The following is a 20,349-nucleotide window of genomic DNA, read 5'->3' as shown; positions in this document are numbered from 1 at the left end:
TTTATGAATATTCAGCTAGTGAGTTTTCTACATTGCACTGTAAAAAAAAAGTCTCATTTATGGTAAAATACCAGCAGCGGAATTTTACCATATAAATATGGATTTTACTGTATTTATACGGTAACATTTCTGCAACCATAGCTGCTGATATTTTACCGTAAATTAGAGACGTTTTTTTTTCTTTACAGTGTAGCACAGCTGAACATGTTCCAGCCAGCTTCAGTTGTTGCTGTTGTATATCATGCAGTCACATTTCATAAACACACATTTTTGTGATATGTGAACCACAATAATATTTCATGCTTTCTTGGATTTACTAGAAGGTGGAACACATAAAACTGCAAGGACAACACACACGCACACACACACCCACACACACACACACACACACTCCTGCTATAAATAAAGCATATCTTGGAGCCATTTGTATGCCAAGAACAAGCAGGAATGACACAATTCTTCCCCCCAAATGACACCAAGCAGTTTTCCCCTGATGTAGGAAGCCTCAGAGTAGATTAAGCAGCAGCCCATTTCCAGAAAGTATTCAGGCTTGAAATGTGATATGGTCAGTTAGGAGAGCTAGACATTAAGGTACCGTTTGATGCGGATGAAAGTAACAGTGGTCAGTATGTGATCCATTGGGTTTAATTTGACCCTCCACTGAGATTTGTTCACTGCAGGGTCCTGGAGCCAGCCGCTGAGTTCAAGTGAAATTAATACTTTTGCATGACTATATATATATATATATATATATATATATATATAAAAAATTCCCTTCTCACCCACCGCGGGTGGTTCTTATCCTCTGAGCTCGGGTCCTCTACCAGAGGCCTGGGAGCTTGAGGGTTCTGCGCAGTATCTTGGCTGTGCCAAGGACTGCACATTTCTGGACTGAGATGTCTGATGTTGTTCCTGGGATCTGTTGTAGCCATTGGTCCAGTTTGGGGGTGACTGCCCCGAGGGCCCCGATGACCACAGGCACCACTGTGGTCTTCACCTTCCAGGCCCTCTCCAGTTCCTCCCTGAGGCCCTGGTATTTCTCTAGTTTCTCGTGCTCCTTTTTCCTGATGTTGCAGTCACTTGGTATTGCTACATCTATCACAACAGCTTTCCTCTGTTGTTTATCCACTACGACAATGTCTGGTTGGTTCGCCATTACCATTTTGTCTGTCTGGATCTGGAAGTCCCACAGGATCTTAGCTCTGGCGTTCTCCGCCACCTTTGGGGGTGTTTCCCACTTTGATCTCGGGGTTTCCAGTCCATATTCTGCACAGATGTGTCTGTACACTATGCCTGCAACTTGGTTATGTCGTTATATATATATATATATATATATATATATATATATATATATATATATATATCTATATATATGTATATATATATATGTATACAGTACAGACCAAAAGTTTGGACACACCTTCTAATTCAATGGGTTTTCTTTATTTTCATGACTATTTATAAGGCAAGAAATCCCACTTATTAACCTGACAGGGCACCTATGAAGTGAAAACCATTTCAGGTGACGACCTCTTGAAGCTCATCAAGAAAATGCAGTGTGTGCAAAGCAGTAATCACAGCAAAAGGTTGCTACTTTGAAGAAACTAGAATATAAGGGGTATTTTCAGTTGTTTTACACTTTTTTGTTTAGTGCATATTTCCACATGTGTTATTCATAGTTTTGATGCCTTCAGTGTGAATCTACAATGTCAATAGTCATGAAAACAAAGGAAACTCATTGAATTAAAAGGTGTGTCCAAACTTTTGGTCTGTACTGTATATATATGATGCATTTTTCAACTCCAGCATAAATAAGACGTATCTTCATTTTTATATGGACATCAATATATTAATCAGGATAATAACTTTCTGTTCATCCATCCATCCAACCATGATTATTCTTGCAAAGTTTCAGGTTCTGGGTCCTATCTCCAGCAGCCGTTGGGTTGAGGGCGAGGGGCACCCTTGTGACACACACAGGAAAAACAACCTTACCAATAGCGATTAAATAAATCCCATCATAGATTGTTTGCATGTATGAAAAGAAGGATTGTCATTATATTTTAATGTGCATTTGTTCTGTAAAAAAGAAGAACTTGTGCATGTCACCGCCATCCAGAGAAATTGTGAGGTTGTCTGTGATTACCATGTACAGTCACAGCTCACAGCTGATTGCTCTAAACACAAGCTAGCAGAATAAATTCTCAGGGGCTTCACAGCGCTGTCGTGATTCCTTAACACTTTTATTATAGCTTCTCTCCATAACACATCTGGGTCATGTGGCCCTCATGTGAGCAGGAAATTGTACTCATCAATAAGGGAAAAGTGTAGTTTGTAGTTATTTTTTTAAGGGGAGAGGAATCTATTTCATGATCTACTCAATTTTCAGTAAATGTCTGTGACATGCTTTTCGTAAAAATGCCACAAACTGATCATACGGTGACAATGGTTCAGTCCATTGGAAATTCAGATTTCCCAGTTCTAAATCAGAAAATAAAACATAACATTAGGACATTTCTATCTTATGTTCAAAAAATTGTCATTTCTGATGCTGACATTGCACAGCAAGAGCTGATGAGTGTAGATGTATAATGTTGTGTTTGAGCACAGGCTGCATGGTTTGAAGTTGAAGTTGCGTAGAGATAATTGCATGAAGGCTGATTAGCTAATTAACCAACTTGACCATGAACCCACAAATCATAACAACTTAATTTAGAAATCCAAACCTCAACAAAATTGCCAAGGTTTATTTACTTATTTATTTTTATGTATTTGTTTACTTCATTCATTTTCAGCTTAAAGTGATCATGTTAGCATAAACAAAAGTACTGTATTAAAATAAGTAGTTTGAAAAAAAAATACTCCTTTTTATTTAGTTTAATTGATTGGTAATCAACAGAACCCATGTTTATTCTTCCAAACACCACAAACAATAATAAGTAATCTTTAAGCAAATGAAGGTAATAAGTCCTCGTACTTATTGAGGCAAAATGGCCGTAATGCCAGATAAACCTCTCAAACTGTTAACAGTTGTGCCTCTAATTCCTGTTCACATTGATCCAACCATCTGTTTTTCCTCTTTTCAATCTCCCCCGACTCTCACCATCTTCTAGTACAAGCAAGTGGAGCAGTACATGTCCTTCCACAAACTGCCGGCTGACTTCCGACAGAAAATCCATGATTACTACGAGCACAGATACCAAGGGAAGATGTTCGACGAGGAGAGCATCCTGGAGGAGCTAAATGAGCCTCTGAGAGAAGTATGAGAATACTCCAATTCATCTCTATATCTACAATTATTACACACCTTCCTCCTTTCTGATTACTGGACTACTGAGATTGTTTTATTTGTAGCCTTCTGTCATATGTGAATGAATTTCCACAGTAACTAATCTTTAAATAAATACCTGTCAGTAACTTAATCATGCATTCGTATGATTAAGTTATCATACTGTCTGGGAACAGACATTTTTTAGTTGTCTGTTCCCAGATATCCAAAAAAAAATGTTTTTCAGCCACAAGACCAGAATAGCTCAAACAAACTTTAAATCTCTATAGATGAAAGATAATAAGCTGAATATTCATTGCTATTGTCTTAGAAGGTAATGAAACCAAAAGTGTTTGGATTTCAGCTGTTATTTGGCCGCAGTTTCCAGGCATTTAATTAAAACTAAATAAGATTTACTTTTTTCACCCCAAGAGAAGTTTGTATAACTTGCTTCACACTGGCATAATGTTTGGCATTAAATATGTAAGGTTTACAGAAGGAGTTTGCAATATGCCCGACGTCAACCCTAGTCAACCAGAAATGGCCAAATTATGATTCCTGGCATAAACTTTGATAAATGTGGACCTAATAATGGTTGTTTTTATCTGTGAGACAATCTGTCACTCTTGTTTTTATTTTGTTTTTTGTTTTTTTTCCAAAACCCCATTCAAAGATCAAGTTGATCTGAAACAAAATAAAAATGCAGAACAGGATGTGAATTCTTTCATTTCAAAATAAAAGCTTGTAAGCAGCTTCTGGGTATTTTAAGCCAGCTGGTAAGCAATGCACAGCAACAGGTGGAGCACCATACAGCTAAAGAAAGTTGCCCACTTCTCTGGCATCTTTATTAAAAAGACTAAGCTGGAGACAAGATATATTTTTCTGTTTGTGTAAGTCTGTAAATATTCCTCTTTTTATGTATACAAAGGCATGCAGAAGGCATGTGTGACTTGAATTTTCATAAAAGGAATAGGGTTTTTTTTTCTGCTTAGCTGAAATGAATGTTGGAGACAGTTGAAATGTACCAGGTAGATCTAATTTGGATCAATTGTGGTTTAACGTATTAGATAATTAATTGTTATTCAATAAAGGCACCGTTTAGGTTTTGCTGCACTTTTAGACATGCCTTGTGGTCTCAGTTTCTCCGTCTTCACCTTTTAGGAAATTGTCAACTTCAATTGCCGTAAGCTGGTGGCCTCCATGCCGCTGTTTGCCAACGCCGACCCGAACTTTGTGACAGCCATGCTGACCAAGCTGAGGTTTGAAGTCTTCCAGCCAGGAGACTACATCATCAGAGAAGGCACCATTGGCAAGAAGATGTATTTCATTCAGCACGGGGTGGTGAGCGTCCTGACCAAAGGAAGCATCGGCATGAAGCTCATGGACGGCTCCTACTTTGGCGGTACGTCACTTTATCGCATCATTGTTGCTGTGACATGTTTTCTGAATTCTCTGCACCTAAAATTGATACTTCCGTACTTTGTTATGAAACAAAACAATACCCTGTAATTTTGAAATGCTAGTACATTAGCCTTCTCCAGCTGATTTCTTATTAAATAATTCTTCCCTAACTTTACCCAACATGCACATGCTCTAAACCGATGGTCACATGTACTTTTTTTTAACACCCTGTAGTTAAACTCTGTGTGCTGAATTGTTAACATTGGATCCTTACTGCAGCAGATCAGAGTTCACTGATGTGAAAGATGCCCTTAGCACTGTTGCATTAACCCAAGTGCACAGCATGCTCTTGTGCACACACATCCAATTAATAATAACTAATTAGCTTAGAAGAACTGTGTCTATGGAGCCATGTGTAAAGTCTGATAAAAGGAGTTTAATCTGTGCCTGTCAACAAAGAAGACGTCACATTTATCCGTGGATTGGAGGGACAGCAGGATCACCATGTACTATTTAGGGTTAAATCACTTTGTGGAAGTGTGCATAAATGGTGAGTTTAATGCTACAATGTAACTTGTGTCCTCTATTACCAGTAGATACCAGTAGATTATGGAAAGTAGGTGGGAGAGTTAGTTAAGTCTAAATTCAGTCAAATCACCAGATTTAGATTTAAGTAATTTTATAAGCTTACTAAGAAGTTTCTTATGACAAAATATTACTAAATAATATTGATGTTTTAGAGTTGCCGCCTTTTAATCCAAGTCTTTTGCTAAGTACTAAATTTTTTGCAGAAACACCTTAGCAAAATCACTGAAGCTCAACCAGATTGGATGTAGAGTATCTGTACAGCTCCATCTTTAAATCTTAGCAGATTCTAGATTTGGACTTTGACTTGGGCGCAGTGCACAGTGGCGCAGTAGGTAGCACTGTTGCCTTGCAGCAAGAAGGTCCTGGGTTCAATTCCCGGCCCGGGGTCTTTCTGGCATGCATGTGTTCTCTCCGTGTCCGGCTTCCTCCCAAAAACATGACTGTCAGGTTAATTGGGCTCTCTAAATTCTCCCTAGGTGTGAGTGTGTATGCGTGGTTGTTTGTCCTGTTTGTTTCTGTGTTGCCCTGCGACAGACTGGCCACCTTGTCTTGGTCATCCTAACACGTCAATAAGATCGGATCAAGGAGGTTGCTCTGTTGTGGACAGAATGAACCACAACAACAATACCTTCGTATTAACAACTCTTCAAACTCTACACATACTAAAAAGCAATAGAAAATGTGTGCAGGTGAAGTTGTATTATTTTGTACCACCCACCCCACCACCACCCTTTGTTTCTAACGCCTCCCTGTTCAACAGCCCATATGGGCCATATCAAAATCTGTAACCACTAATTGGACATCTCCATATGCTACAAATAACTCCAGCTATAAATCCTTTACACTAAAAGGTCCCAAAATAGCTGCTGCAATTGTTCTGCAAAATATCAGAGCTACCCATTAACTCTGGATTCAAGTATCTTTAGTAGAACTTTTGCTTTCTTAGTTCCCAGTATGCTATATATTATGTTTACCTGTCATGACTACATAAAGATAATGCATTGTTGAGGGTTGGGGTTAGGCTTTAATGTATATATCATACATTTTGCTTTTCTATATATAAATAATAAAATATATATATATATATATAATATTGTTTTCTGAATGCTTTGGTCTACAAAACAAAAACAAAACAAAACATAGAGCCTCTTGTAAAGGAATAAAGGTAATGGGTCCAAGATGTGCTCATGAAAATTCATGTTCCTGCTAACATTCGCTCTGAATTTCCAGTATTTCTCTGCATTCATTGTCATCTTTAAGGATGGCACCATGAACTACAACTGGCCAGCTGGTGGTATGAACAATTTATTCAGCCCTGGTGGTTTCATTAGCGTTATTATCCTTTCAATGCACTGCCCACTGGCCACTAATGATGCTGGTAATATGCAAATGTGTGCGTTATGAGAAACCACACAGATCCCAGGTGAGGGTTTATGAAATGATGTCTTGGTCAGTTTGCGAACAGTAACTCGCACAGAAAGTGGAGCGCCAAAACGTTCTCACTATTGTGTCCCTGAAATCTTCAAAAGGTTCTTATTAGCGCATGTCATGCAAAATATAGCAAATGGGGCAAATCAGCAACCTAACTGAAAATATGCTGAGATTTATCTGTAGCCATTGTGCTACAATATAACCTGGGTAACATCCAAAGTGATCTTTCTGCATCTTTATTGAGTAGAGTAAATTGTACACATTTATTCCCACTAAATATGGCTCAATTTATACACAGGCATATCACATGAGGAGTACATGTTTAGAACATTGTTACTCTGCATTTCAGAGGTGGTCTGTCTATGCTCCTGGCTGTTGACGTGACGGGGAACGCTATGGTGAGATTGAAAAAGCTCTCTGAGGCCCTTGGGCAGCAGATTTCAACAGCTTGTGAGTGTGGGATAGATTTTAAAGAGCTCTCAAGAGAATATTTGGAAAAAATATTCCACGAATGGATGGCATTCAAATCAATTGCCAACACATCTGGATGTGGCCGTCCAAGCAAGTTCAGAGACAGGTAGATTGTCACAGGAAGCGTCTCATTAAAGTAATTTCAACCAAAGCGCTACCACACTAGCAAGTAAGGGGCAGGGTGTCCTACTTTTTCTCATTTGACAAACTTGTTGTATAAGTATATTTTGTTTCACATCCAAACACTGTTGCATTTTGGTATTAAAGTGCAGATAAATCACTTTTGTTTCAAAAGACAAAAAAAGGAGATTAGGTACGTGACCATTTCTTAAAAATACAAAATATTTAAATAAGGTATCGTGTTGTTTTTTTTAAAATGATAGTAAATGAGAACAGATACTTGTGTAAACTCTATCACGTATAAAAAGTGTATTTATTTGCATTATACATGTCATTTATGTGAAAATTCACTCTTATAAGACAATCTAAGATGAAACATTTTTGATTGCAATTTTAAATTAACGTTTTTTATCATTTTATCAATTGAATGAAATGAGCCATAATGATTATGTTTTTAATTACATGTGCTTTCTGTGGATAGAAAAATGTTAAACTATTTTGAATAGTTAGCTGAGCTTCCTGTACTGATTGATAACTAAGATCAATTTGAAATGTATGTATGAGTGCACTGAAATCATTTTTTTGTAAAGTGCCTCGAGGCGACATCTGTTGTGGATTAGTACTATATAAACAAACTGAATTAAATTTAATTTTATAAATTTTGCATAACAACCTGAGATTAAATGACTGTGAATTTACTAATTGTTGTCAGGTTGAATTGGGCTGATATTTTTTCCAAGGTTATCAGTCCAGATTTTTCTGGTAGCTCAAAAAGTTTGAGCTCCATGAAGCAAAGGACTGAACGCTTATAGCCAGCAAAAGTTCTCAAATTTTAATTTAACTTTGCTTTAGCCAACCAAACACATGAGCTAGCTGTGCATCTGACTGATTTTGAAGAAACTCATTTGCTCCCATCAGAGAAATGTGTGCTATAATTTGTAAAGTTTGATCAGTTGGTTGGTCTGCAGAGAATTCATTTGATTTATTCAGCAATAAGTGAATCTAAAATGTAGTTTTACTCAGCAGAAGATGGAGGAGTTACTCACAAATAAATAATATTAGATTATTGCTCAGTGTTTTGGCCTTACTAGGGTGACTGTGGATCAGTGGGAAGAGTAGTGTTTGAAAGCTGTGGGTTTGATTCCAGCTTGCTCCTGAGTCCTGCCACATGTCAACGTGTCCCGCTAGGCAAAGTACTTAACCTCAAGTTTCCTAATGACCTGTGTATTGGTTCATAAATATGCAGGCATGTTTGTAAGTGTGATTAATTTGGTTAAAAGCTGGATCAGTTAGAGACATTTTTAAACTTGGCTGACATTTGTCAGTCAACCTCTCAGCGTCTCAGAGCGGAGGCCATGTTGGTATGAATTTGGTGCTGTTTTTCTCAGACATAGTTATTGTTTTTTTTTTTTTCCAAAATTTATTTATGCTTTAACATGAGGTACAGTGTAAAGGCAATGCAATGGTTATATAGTTACAGTGTAAGACATAGTTATTGTTAAATGTTTTACTAAAACACTTTACTGTAATATGAAACTTTCTCAAACTCCTCATCTGTTGAGAGACAACACACATTTTCCAAAAGAACAAACAAACCTCTAAGAGACAGATTATTGTTAGAATAATCACCCGATTGCTTATGGTGAGTAGGGTTGTGTTTATAAAATGATGTAAAAATTCCTCAGGCACTCACAGTTTATTTTAGTGCAGAACCTTTATTTAGTTTCTTAATGGAGTATTCTTCTGATTTGTTATTCTCTCCCTTTTCCGCTGAGAGTCAGAGGAGGTCGACCTTTAAAGGCGAGGGAAAAGGAGGGCATGTGGTTGTCAAGACAACAGTCAGCCCCAGCCCTCAAAAAAAGTAGAGCTACGGGTAAAAAAGAAATACTGAAGGAAAGGAGGAGGAACAAGTGAAGTAATGAAGCTTAGCTGCACATCTCTAAATATAGTGCATCCTTAACACAGCTGTCAGTGCAGTGCAAACACACATTTTTGTTAGTTGGTCAAACTAATTATGCATAATTCCTGCAACGGAAAATCACTGCGATTTGGATCACATATTTATGCACTCCCTTCATTCTTCTTCAGCGGGGAAAAAAGGTTAGCATTTGTTTCAATGCGGCGCTTCACTTTTGGAGCCCTTCTCACTTCCTGACGGCCTAAAGTCTGTCAGTCTGCAATTTTCTGGTTTCTAGTCATGCCTTTATACTTCCTTTTTCTCCCCTCCAGAGATCTGTCTGCTGACCCGAGGCAGAAGGACAGCCAGTGTTCGAGCTGACACCTACTGCCGCCTGTACTCTCTCTCAGTGGACAATTTCAATGAAGTGCTGGAAGAGTATCCCATGATGAGGAGGGCCTTTGAGACAGTTGCCATCGACCGACTGGACAGGATAGGTAAGACCATCATGTTGTTGGACGAACAGAAGCAGTGGAAGACTTTAGCATTCATTTTTGTCAGCAGTAATTACAATACATAAGGTTGTTTAGTAAAGAAGTGTGAGTTCAAGGCTTTAAAACTATTTTAAAAAATATATGATTATGCACCTCATATTGACAATGCTAAAATGTATGTAATGAAAAAACAACTCTACAATAATCTAATGGGAAAATAAAAGTGAGTAGCAGTTTTTCTGTCTCTTCCTTTGACAAGAAATGCTTTACTTTGGAACCAATTTTAAAATGATACTAGGCTGATTTGGTGAGTTTACATTAATATTTAGATCTGAGTTCATGATACCAGCTATTTTTTGGTAGTTGTTAGATGCATTAAGTGTAGTTGTCTCTGAATGTGTCTGCTCAAACAAACTTTTGGTCAACAATTCTTTTACACAAATATAAAAAGAACAAGTAAGTTGATCTCATAAGATTGATTCATAAAATGCAGTGATGGGGAAAAAAAGGTATTTTTTATTTATGAGATGTCTGTTTCAAAAACACTGGTCTGTCTCACAACTGTGACAGCATTGCGGGAAGTGACACTTAAACATTCTTTGTTTATGTTGTCATGTCTCAATGCTTTCAGGGAATATTGCCCTCTAAAGTTAAAACACACACACGCCTACCCGCACACACACACACTCTGACACTCTGTTGTTATTTTTCTTCACAATGTGAACAACGTCTGCCCACCACCTTCTGGAGGTCAGCTGTGCTGCTGTTTGTCGCATGACCACATTTGACATGTGTACCAAAAGCTCCGTAGCCACCACCTGTCAGGTGTTGCCATAGCAGCCAAATTTTGTGCATGAGTACCCCATCAGTTTGACAGCTCACTTATTTGGGGAAAGACTGTTTCAAGGCATAACCAGCAGACAAACAGCTCTTCTAGGCTCCACACATGCATTTTGCGAGTTAATCAGTAGTCACACGTGCTTTTCCTTTTTGTTTCATCAACAGTATCTTTAAATAAAGATAAATTAAGGGTTTGTCTAAAGGGGTGACTGTCTGATATATTGCTGATGCAATATGTGTCCTTCTATTTTAATGGCTACCAGACGTGTATCAGAAACACTCACTCATAAGCTGCAGGCTGAGCTGAAGAAACTATTTTACAGTGGCGGAAAACTTGACGAGAAAGTGTTGTCGCGAAAGCAGTGATTCAAAGATTGCGTTACACTGTAGGTTTCCATTAAATTCTAGAAATGAGGCAGCTTTGTCAAACCAACTCATTCAAAAGAGTCATAATCCTAGTTTTAATCAACTGTGGCATGAAAGAGTGCTTTATTTATAGAGCGCTTTTCACAGTCATACTCACAAAGCACTGTGTAACTAATTGTATTTCATCACTCCTCAGCAGAGGGCCTTTGCAGGCAAAGGACTACATTTTCTTTTTAATTTTAGTTTTCTAGGGTGTATGAACAGACATACTATCACAATAGCCTGGAGAAAAGCTGCTTTTTTATCACACCTTTGCACATCAACCTTGCATTTCAATGGCATATAGTGATACACAGCATTAACCAAGTAACACTTCTGCATAACCTCTTCATCTTTTACTATAGCTTACATAATTTGACCTCCAGCTATAAGGCAGGCTGCCAGAAACCTTTTAAAATATTAAGAAAATGTGGCATGAGTGCTGTCACTTGGCTGCAACATATATATTTCACATATGATTTGCAGATTTTACTCAAGCTCAACAGAATTGTCACAGTTATGACCCAATTAAACAGGGATATCACCACATGCAGTAGCACCTATACATTTACATGACTGTATGGTGTAAGATTAAAAATGTATTGGTCTGACAGCAGGATTCGCACTGTAGCCAATTTTCTATAGGTGACAGTACACTATGTATGGATTCCTTTAGCTTTCGCTCCATATTTTAGAGAAGTCTGTAGCACTAAGTTTACATTTCATCACCTTCTTAAAATAATGGCCTAAGAAATTTTTTGCTAAAAGCTATTCTCTTGCCCAAGTTATCTTGAGGCAGTAAAAAAAAGGGGGTGATTTGTTTTGCCAAAACGACTTTTAGCAAAAATTACGTAGCCCATTATTTTAGGAAAATGACAATTTGTAAGCCATGAATTTTCAGTTTTTAGTCCATGCAATATGCCAGGCCGAAGAATTAAAATCATCATCTATCTTGCAGTGTTTTTTCTCACAAAAACCATTTAGATCAGAGAAGAACAAGGCGTATTGACCTTGATGTTGTGCTAATATCTAACCTTTCTACTCAATTTTCTAACACGTTTTCTGCAAAGAGATCCAAGCTGACAGCCACTGACAACACATCATATGTGCTGCTGAAGCTCAACAACAAAACTCAATTCAAGTCTAGCTGATGTATGTTCTTATAGTACCTAAAATATGACAAATTTTAAATCATTGGGATGCAGCTAAGAAGGCTAACAAGTCAAAATGCACAAATCCCACCCTTTGTCCCAGCCATTCATCCCTCCCTCCTTCTTTCCACATTTTACAAGAAAGAAACGGATGAGGAAAAGATGGGTATGGGAATTGTTAGATGGATTAGTGTGGTGTTTGCAGTTATGCAAGCGCTGTGCAGTCCTGTTGTGGTGAAGAAAGAGCTAAGCCAAAAAGGGGAAGCACTCAATTCGCAGGCCAATCTACATCCCCACCTTCATCTATGGTCACAAGTTCTGGGTAGTGACAGAAAGAGTGAGACCGTGGATACAAGTGGCTTCCTCCACATGGTGTCCAGGCTCTCCCTTAAAGACAGGGTGGGGAGCTTGGATATTCGAAGGGGACTTAGAGTAGAGACACCAAGAAGAGCCAGTAGAGGTGGCTCGAGTATCTGGTCAGGATGTCCTCCTGATGTCCCACCAGGAGGACATCCTCAGGAAGACCTAGGGTACTATGTTTCTCGACTGACCTGGGAAGGCCTTGGGATTTTCCTGGAGGAGCTTCCCCAAACTACTTGGGACAGTGAAGTCTGGACTTTTCTGGTTAGGCTGCTGCCCCTCGGACCCAATCCTGGATTACGTGAAACATAATAGATGGATGGATGAAAAATCTTCCTTTCATCTGAACCTGATTCTCCAGCATGTTTAGTTTGAGTGCTTCGTCTCACCACCTTTCCTCAGTTCTAAAAGCATAATTTTCACTAAGCACCTGGCCTTCTTGTTAAGAAGAGAGTGAAAGCTCTTTTTTCATCTCCATCACACTTTATACTTGTTAATTGACAGGAAACTCAGACACATTCATCTCTAACACACATCTCAGTAAATTGGCAGTGTCTTGGTTAGTTCCTATTATCCTTTTATCTTAATTGCCGCAGCTGCGGCTTGACCCTGTCGGAACCTCTGCTTGAACTCACACCTGCTTTCACGAATTTAATTGGTACAGCTTTGTAGACAGCTCAGCAAGGAACTCATTCCACAATCACCTGCTTTTATTTTGATCAAAACCAAACTTAAATTTGACATTTATTGAGGCCCCAGTTGGGTTGTTGACGGTTCATGACCGACTCTTGTGTGTTTAGTGGAAGCCTAAATTAGTGGTTCCCAAATGTGCCGTTCTGCTTCTGTTCCACAAAAGACAGTAGAAAATACTAGTTACCCCCACTCTTTGTTGACTCTGTAATTAGTAAGTAAATGGTCCAATTTCCATATAAGAAAGCATTAACAGCCTAAGTATTGGTTACTTTTATCTATTGTGGGATAATTTTAGTTAAAAATATAATCTACAGACAAGTTAACATTTACCAATAACAATTTTTTAAATGTAATTTAATGTAATTTCTGAAGAGGATCTTTAGATCCAATACTCATTCATTTGTGATCCCAAACTTTGCGTGCCTAGGTTGCTTCAAGATAAAAGACTTCTTGCTGTCTTTTGATTTGAGTTTTCTCCACCCCCTCTATAAATACTTCATGCTTTGTTTATTTATTACTGTTTCAGAGGACATTTTTAACATCCCCCTGTTGGCAATGCTACTGTACCTATCTGTTACACAGCATCGCATGTCTTGAATTTTATAGTGATGCTATAAATATCTGCTACTGTTAGGCCATCTACTATAACAGTTGCCAAAGGTTGACTTAAGGAATGAAATCTGCTGTCCATCTGCCTCAAAATTTATGCCTTTGCACCCAACTGTACTTTGTATGACTAACTTTGTATCTGTTGCCCTGTGCATAATTATCTTGGTCCTTTAAATTTTCCTGTGCATCAGGCCACTTCAGGAATCTAGAAGCTGACCAACACCATGTCCAAAGGGGTTGGGCTTAGTTTCTATTTCAGTAGGCTCCAGTTAGCATAGAAACGTGAAACGGGCTTTAGATATGAAGGTTTCAAGGTTAAATTCACATATCTTTCCATCCAGGCCCTATAAAAATACTTTTAGAATGGCAACTGCTTTGTGTCATGGACTTTACTTTGGTGTTGCACCTTCATGACACTCATACAATGTATTTCCATGGTACAATGATGTAGGCTAATGTTCTCTTCTGTTGCAACACAGAATAAATTTCAACTACACATAAATATTCTGTGTTCATGTCTTGCAGGCAAGAAGAACTCGATCCTGATGCACAAAGTTCAGCATGATCTCAACTCTGGTGTTTTCAACAACCATGAGAATGAGATGATTCAGGAGATAGTCAAATATGATCGGGAGATGGTTCAGCAAGTGGATGTACCACGGCCACGGGCAATGTCCTTGACCCCTCCGCTCCCCGGCGGGATCTTTTCTCCTCCTGGTTCCTCCACTCAGCCTCGAGACTCAGCAATCGCCACCCTGCAGCAAGCTGTGGCGATGAATTTTTGTAACCCCATGCAAGGAAACTCAGTGGGAGCAGGGCCCTTGCAGTCTCCTAGGATGGTGAGGAGATTCCAGGTGATGCAGAGTGTATCCAGCCCAGTCTCTGCTTCTCCACTCCAGTCACAACTCCTTGCCTCCGGTGCCTTTGCTCCAGTCTTGGCCAGTCCCCCTATTCAGAGTCCACTGGCTGCTGGAGGACGATCATTCCAGTACGGATCCAGTGCGCTGACTGGTCCGATATCAGGCTCCCAGCTATCTCTAGTTCAGCAGCACATATCCAGTCCTGCACACCGGCCCAACATGCATAAGAGCACCCATTCTTTGCACCTGGGCAGCCTGAGCCAAGATGTCAGGGCCCTGTCAGCATCTCAACCCTCACTGCCTCATGAGGGGGTGCAACCAGCTGTCCCCAGTCCACCCCAGTCAATACAAGTTTCTTCCACTTCTATTGGACCCCCTCAGACGCCAATAGGCCCCTCAAGCATTCGGAGTGCAGTACCTCATAGGGTGGTACTCCCCCACCAAATGTCAGTGGGGGCCTTCCCTGTAGCATCTTTGCCTGGTTCTGTGCATGGTTTTGCAGCAGGGGTGGCAGTGGGTAGCATGGGAACAGGTCAGGGGGACACACTACCACCTAAAAAGGACTCAATAGCAAGCCTTCCAGAGACAGACCACATGAAGGTGAGATCTAGGCTATCCTCAAACTTGTGATCTTAATCAAACTGTTCTAGTGGGAGTGACTGAACGAGGACCACGATCACAGGAACATGTTCCTCTTTTTCCAAGTTTGACTATCTGAATGTATGAATGTTGAGCGAGCAGGCAGCATCCAAAATATATGAATCTAATGACATTTGATTCTACAACACTGAGATGTTTCTACTCACAGGTGTAGTTGCACAGATAAGTAAAAGTAAAGTAGCATATTTCACATCATAGCTAACAATATATTCTTCAGTGTCCTCCCATTCTTCTCATACAATGTACACCTGAGGTCAGATGGTTTAAAACTGTTATTCAGGGAACTGCTTTAGATATCAGACGTTGGAACTTAATTTGCAATTATTTACTGTAACTTCGTAATGTGCCAGAGCTCCTTTTAAACTGTTAAACTTTTTTGCTTCCTTTCAAGATATCTTATCGACTTATTGGGAAGCAAAAATAACAAAAAAAAAGAGACAGATTTTGACTACCTTACGACAACGATAAAAGCCATACTTCAGATAAAATATTATGATTGGACTGTTGACAGTATTAAGAAAATTATAATTTTACCGGCATTTCTACTAGCAGAGAAAATGTAATACACAAAACTCCCAAGACTCTTAAAAGCATAGTTTGGTTTTCAGTAGATGGCTATCAGAGGAAATTTAGATTGAAGAAGTAACCATACACGGGAAGAACTGTTCCTTAGGCTCCATTCACACCAGATTGAGACTGACTTATGGCCTCCAGACCCTCCATGACTGTTAGAAGGTTGCTGAGTCGGGTAAAATCTCAATTTCAGTAGGCAGTGATAATCCTGCTGTGCATTTAGTACTCATCAATAATTCTCATCAAATATGATTTTTGTTTTCTTGCAAACCTACAGCCACAGGTGTCACATCGTCTCTGCGGAGTTTCTTATCAGTCTATAAAATTAGTGCGTAAATATTTGACACCATCAGTTTCAATCGTACTATGGTTTTCTGAATCCTTTGTACTGCTGGCATCCCGAGTAATAATGCTAACTGGGTGCAACGCTGTACATACTGGTACTGGTACAACTCTTTAATGTTATGGTGTGGGCTTAATCTGGAGTGATATGATGTCATCATATCAATTATCACATGGTATAATTGTTTTGATAAGGTAAAGACTACTCTTAAACTCTTCATGTAACCCCACTATGACAGAACCAAACTATTCAGTTAAGATCATGGGGGATGTCATAATCCATACTGAAATTACAGTGGTGGGATGAATGTGGGTTTTTTCCCAAATAATTGATTTGTGCTCTAGTTATCCCCATGTTTGTTCACTTTATGGTTCATAAATCTAACGAGGGTGAGTTTTCAACCCTACACCACTATGCACCTTTCTGTTTTGTTTTTAAAGAAACATTTAATGGTTCAACAACAACTTTTCAACCACATGGAAATTCCTACTAGTAGCCAAAAATGTAAATTATGCAAAGTTCAACAACTGGCTGATCTTTTTTTTTTTTTTTAATAAAAAAAATATATATATTAAACTGTAACTTACTAGCCATGGTGAGAAAATAATTATTGACAACGAAGAAACATGCTTATATCTGCTGGATGTATCCAAAACGTTAAACAAAGTTTGCTTTGGGCCTCTGCACCGACTAATCAGACTCAAATGCATCCCAGGAAGCAGTTCTTATTGCCCAGACTTGAACTGTGATTCACTGCCATCTACAAACTAGAAACTTATTACAAGTTCAATTGTAAACTCAGGCCCCTATTATTGCAATGTATTCATTCTTTTCTAATACTGAGTTTTCACTTGCCTTTAGTGGCCGTTTAGGCGATGCATCTCTATGCCAAAGTCAATTCTGACAAATAATGAATCTCCTGTTACCGCCACAATTTAGATAAACAGCCAAGGACAGCGCCGATCCTTCACAGGACGTATATTGCAGTGTGCCTCTGTCATTGATGCCTCGGTAAGAAATCATCGAATGCCACTGATTTGTGTCCAAAAGCATTAGGAAGAAGACCCTTTTCTCCTGGACCTGACATTCTATTCACCTCAGCTCACGATTGGCTGAATCATTACAGGGTAATGAGAGTGGAAAATGGAATCCCTCAGGCCTGTTTGGGTCCGTTATTATCATCCTTCAGCTGGATTTTATTATACTGTGCCAATAATGAGTTCCTCTCCTATGATCATTTTGCATTTGCGTCCTGTTTAGTCTGTGTTCTTGCACAGTCATCCACCTTGGGAGTTTCAAATTGGACAAAAAAAGTAGATGGTTTTAAAGTTGTTTTTTTGTTTTTTTTAGATCTATTGTGTTTTTTTGTCTTGTGATTAAATTATGCCCACAGGAACTCATTTGGGTACTCCAAAGTAATTAATACAGGCTTGTTATGAGAATTGTGCTCATTTTATACTGTGTCCGGGGGCCATGGTCCTGGGATAGAAGACGCAGTTAGTGACCAAATTAGTTTTGGACCCATAACCAAGACAAGAGCAATGGTGCAGGAAAAAAAAACTAAAACAGGACTTACCATATAGCAATAGTAGTTCATGTATACATTCACTGAGCACCTTTTTGGGCACATCTGTTCAGTTGCTTTCTTACATAAATAAGTCAGGCAAAGACTTGGCAGCATTTCAATGCAATTAGAAATCTAGTTGGCTTCAATACGACTTGAGTTCAAACCAATAACTTGCAAAGGGGGAGAGGGTTTAAATAACTTTGGATTTACCATAGATGTTGGTGCCAGATAGGCCAGAAACTGATGATCTACAGGGACTTTCACTCACAACTATCTTTGGGATTTCCAGTGACTAGTCTAGTTGTGTAGAAGAAACTCAACTTTTAAGGTTGCAACTGGTGCGTATGTTTTCTTGGCACATTTTGGACAACTTAGTGCCAATTGAGCATTGTAGAACACCACAATCCCCCCCGAGTAGTGTCACTAACCACCTCTTTCCCTTATGGTGGCAGTGTAGCCATCTTCTGTACCATGTCATAAAGCTCAATCTCAAACTCATTTCTCAGACACTGTTCACTGCAGTGAACACATTTGAGATGTAGTGGATTGGGACATTTTAACTAAATGTTCAGCCAACAAATCTGCAGCAACTTTTGATCTGTCATTCCAAAATGTACCAAGACCTTGGAGAGATGTTCCTGACACCTGGTTGAATCTATGCTACTAAAGAATTAAGACAGATCTGAAGGCAAAACAGGGCTGGAACTAGAACTAGCCTGGTGTACCTAATGAAGTGGCCAGTGGATGTAACTTCAGAGAACCATCACAGAGCTCCGGATATTGTATGTATTTTTTGACCAATAAAAACACAATAATTTTCATGAAACCCATCAGTTTAGAATTAAAGCAAAGCTACAAATGATGCAGCTTTTGTACACAAAACTCGCCTGACAGATCAGATATCAGAACATTAAATGAATCCAGTCAATTCCTATGAATGTGACATTTGTGACAACAAGCAATAATAAAGACTGAGTGGTAATCTTATGCAGATGATACTCAACTATACGTTTGATTTGTCTGTGGAGATGTAACATTTTAACCTTACACTGGTTTTTGAAACTTTACTGAAAATTTTGTGTTCGTTGTTCCTTTTTGTAAGCAGATAACTCAGTTTAGACCACCATCCTTACTATGAATAACTTGACTAATATGGTTATTCCTATGTGTAAACATAGCTTGCATCATGTAAACGAGACTATTTATTTATGTAACCTGGTTCACTATTATTGTAGACCTATTAAAAAAGGACATGTTGAAATAATTATTGTTTTACTCTGACAGAAAGCATATTATGATCTGGACGAACTGACCAATCTTAAAAATTAAATCAAAAGGAAATGAGTTGACATGACAAAAGATGTATGACCTTGTTTTCTATACTTGTTTGCATTCCCACCAGGAGTTTGTGTAAAAGTTATTTATCTGTCTGGTTTTCGTACCTCAGTTCAGTTTAGAAACTTCTTTGGCGCACTGACTCTCGGATTTCCCCCAAAATTTTGGAAATGTTTTGTTCAATATCCTTTTTCTCTTTTTGCAACTTTGCAAACATATTTAGTGTTATGTAAATGTTACAGAAACTCAGCTGTTTGACCCACAGGGCATCAGTACAGATAACATATGTGTTATGCACACTTTCACACATGGCTGCAGTAGCATTTTGACATCTGCATTTGCAGAGCTGTGGACTTTGTTGCATGATTCTGAGTATTTCTACTTTTTTAAAATCATAAATTCCAACTTTCACCTTTAAAATATTAATATAAACCTTTCCATCCATTTAGATTTTTTATGATCAGTGAACACTGAATTCCTCATATTGACCAATAACATCTGTCAAAAAAATACATAATGCAATTTTGTACTTATTCAAAATCAAACTTTATGTACCTATATCTCCTCTGTGACATCCCTTCTTTCTTTATGCATTTGCAGAGCAGAGTTTCTAACTCTCCTCAAATGAAATTGCAACACCTCTCAGCAAAATATTGATCCACCTATTATAAATCCATAAATAAACCCAATCAATATTGCATCGCTAAAAACAAACAAAAGCCTTGGTGAAATAAGTCATTAGCAGGGAATATTTTTGACTTTAACCCCAGCTTTTCTTTTTTCCATATTTTTTTTTTAATTCTGTCAATCACAGAAATGTAAACAAATGAGTTACATTTTAATATTTTACTTTCCTTTTCAGTTATTACTTTTTGGCAATCATGTATTAAATAAAAGCACTGAAGCTTAAGTTGGCTTTCCTAACGGAAGCAAAATTTCCAGTGAGAGCATTTCATGGTGAATGCCTCTGCTTTTTGACAGTCATGATGTTATTGCTTTACTTTCACAGCCAGAATTTAATATCTGCTTCTTCAATCTTTGAAACCAGCACTTCATCGTGTTAGAACAGCATCTGTTATGGTGAAATACCGCCTTTATTACATTTTAAGTTTTAAATGTCATACAAAAAAGAATAATGATATGTTTGTCCATCCATTTAGGCCGTTTTACATCATCTGTCTTGGCCCCATCCTGCTACTTGGAAATATCAATAATTTACGAGGAACCTATTCTGCCTTCCTGACAGCGACGGTTGTATCGACTACACTCTCTTCTGCCTCTCT

At 38.5% G+C, this 20,349-nt stretch overlaps 1 protein-coding gene across 1 annotated transcript in view; it reads left to right on the top strand.

Moving 5' to 3' along the window:
- hcn2 (hyperpolarization activated cyclic nucleotide gated potassium and sodium channel 2) overlaps positions 1-19,631 on the top strand; it is a 46,315-nt gene extending 26,684 nt beyond the window's left edge. The window contains exons 5-8 of the mRNA XM_014471180.2: positions 3,114-3,260; positions 4,430-4,670; positions 9,509-9,673; positions 14,254-19,631. Of these exons, the coding sequence (XP_014326666.1) occupies positions 3,114-3,260; positions 4,430-4,670; positions 9,509-9,673; positions 14,254-15,218 (1,518 nt within the window). The 3' untranslated portion in view covers positions 15,219-19,631. The remainder of the gene's footprint in view (positions 1-3,113; positions 3,261-4,429; positions 4,671-9,508; positions 9,674-14,253) is intronic.
- The last annotated feature ends 718 nt before the right edge of the window (positions 19,632-20,349 follow it).

The sequence above is a fragment of the Xiphophorus maculatus genome, chromosome 9 (genome assembly GCF_002775205.1).
Source record: "Xiphophorus maculatus strain JP 163 A chromosome 9, X_maculatus-5.0-male, whole genome shotgun sequence".
NCBI lineage: Eukaryota > Metazoa > Chordata > Actinopteri > Cyprinodontiformes > Poeciliidae > Xiphophorus > Xiphophorus maculatus.
This window is presented reverse-complemented; position numbering and strand designations above follow the sequence as displayed.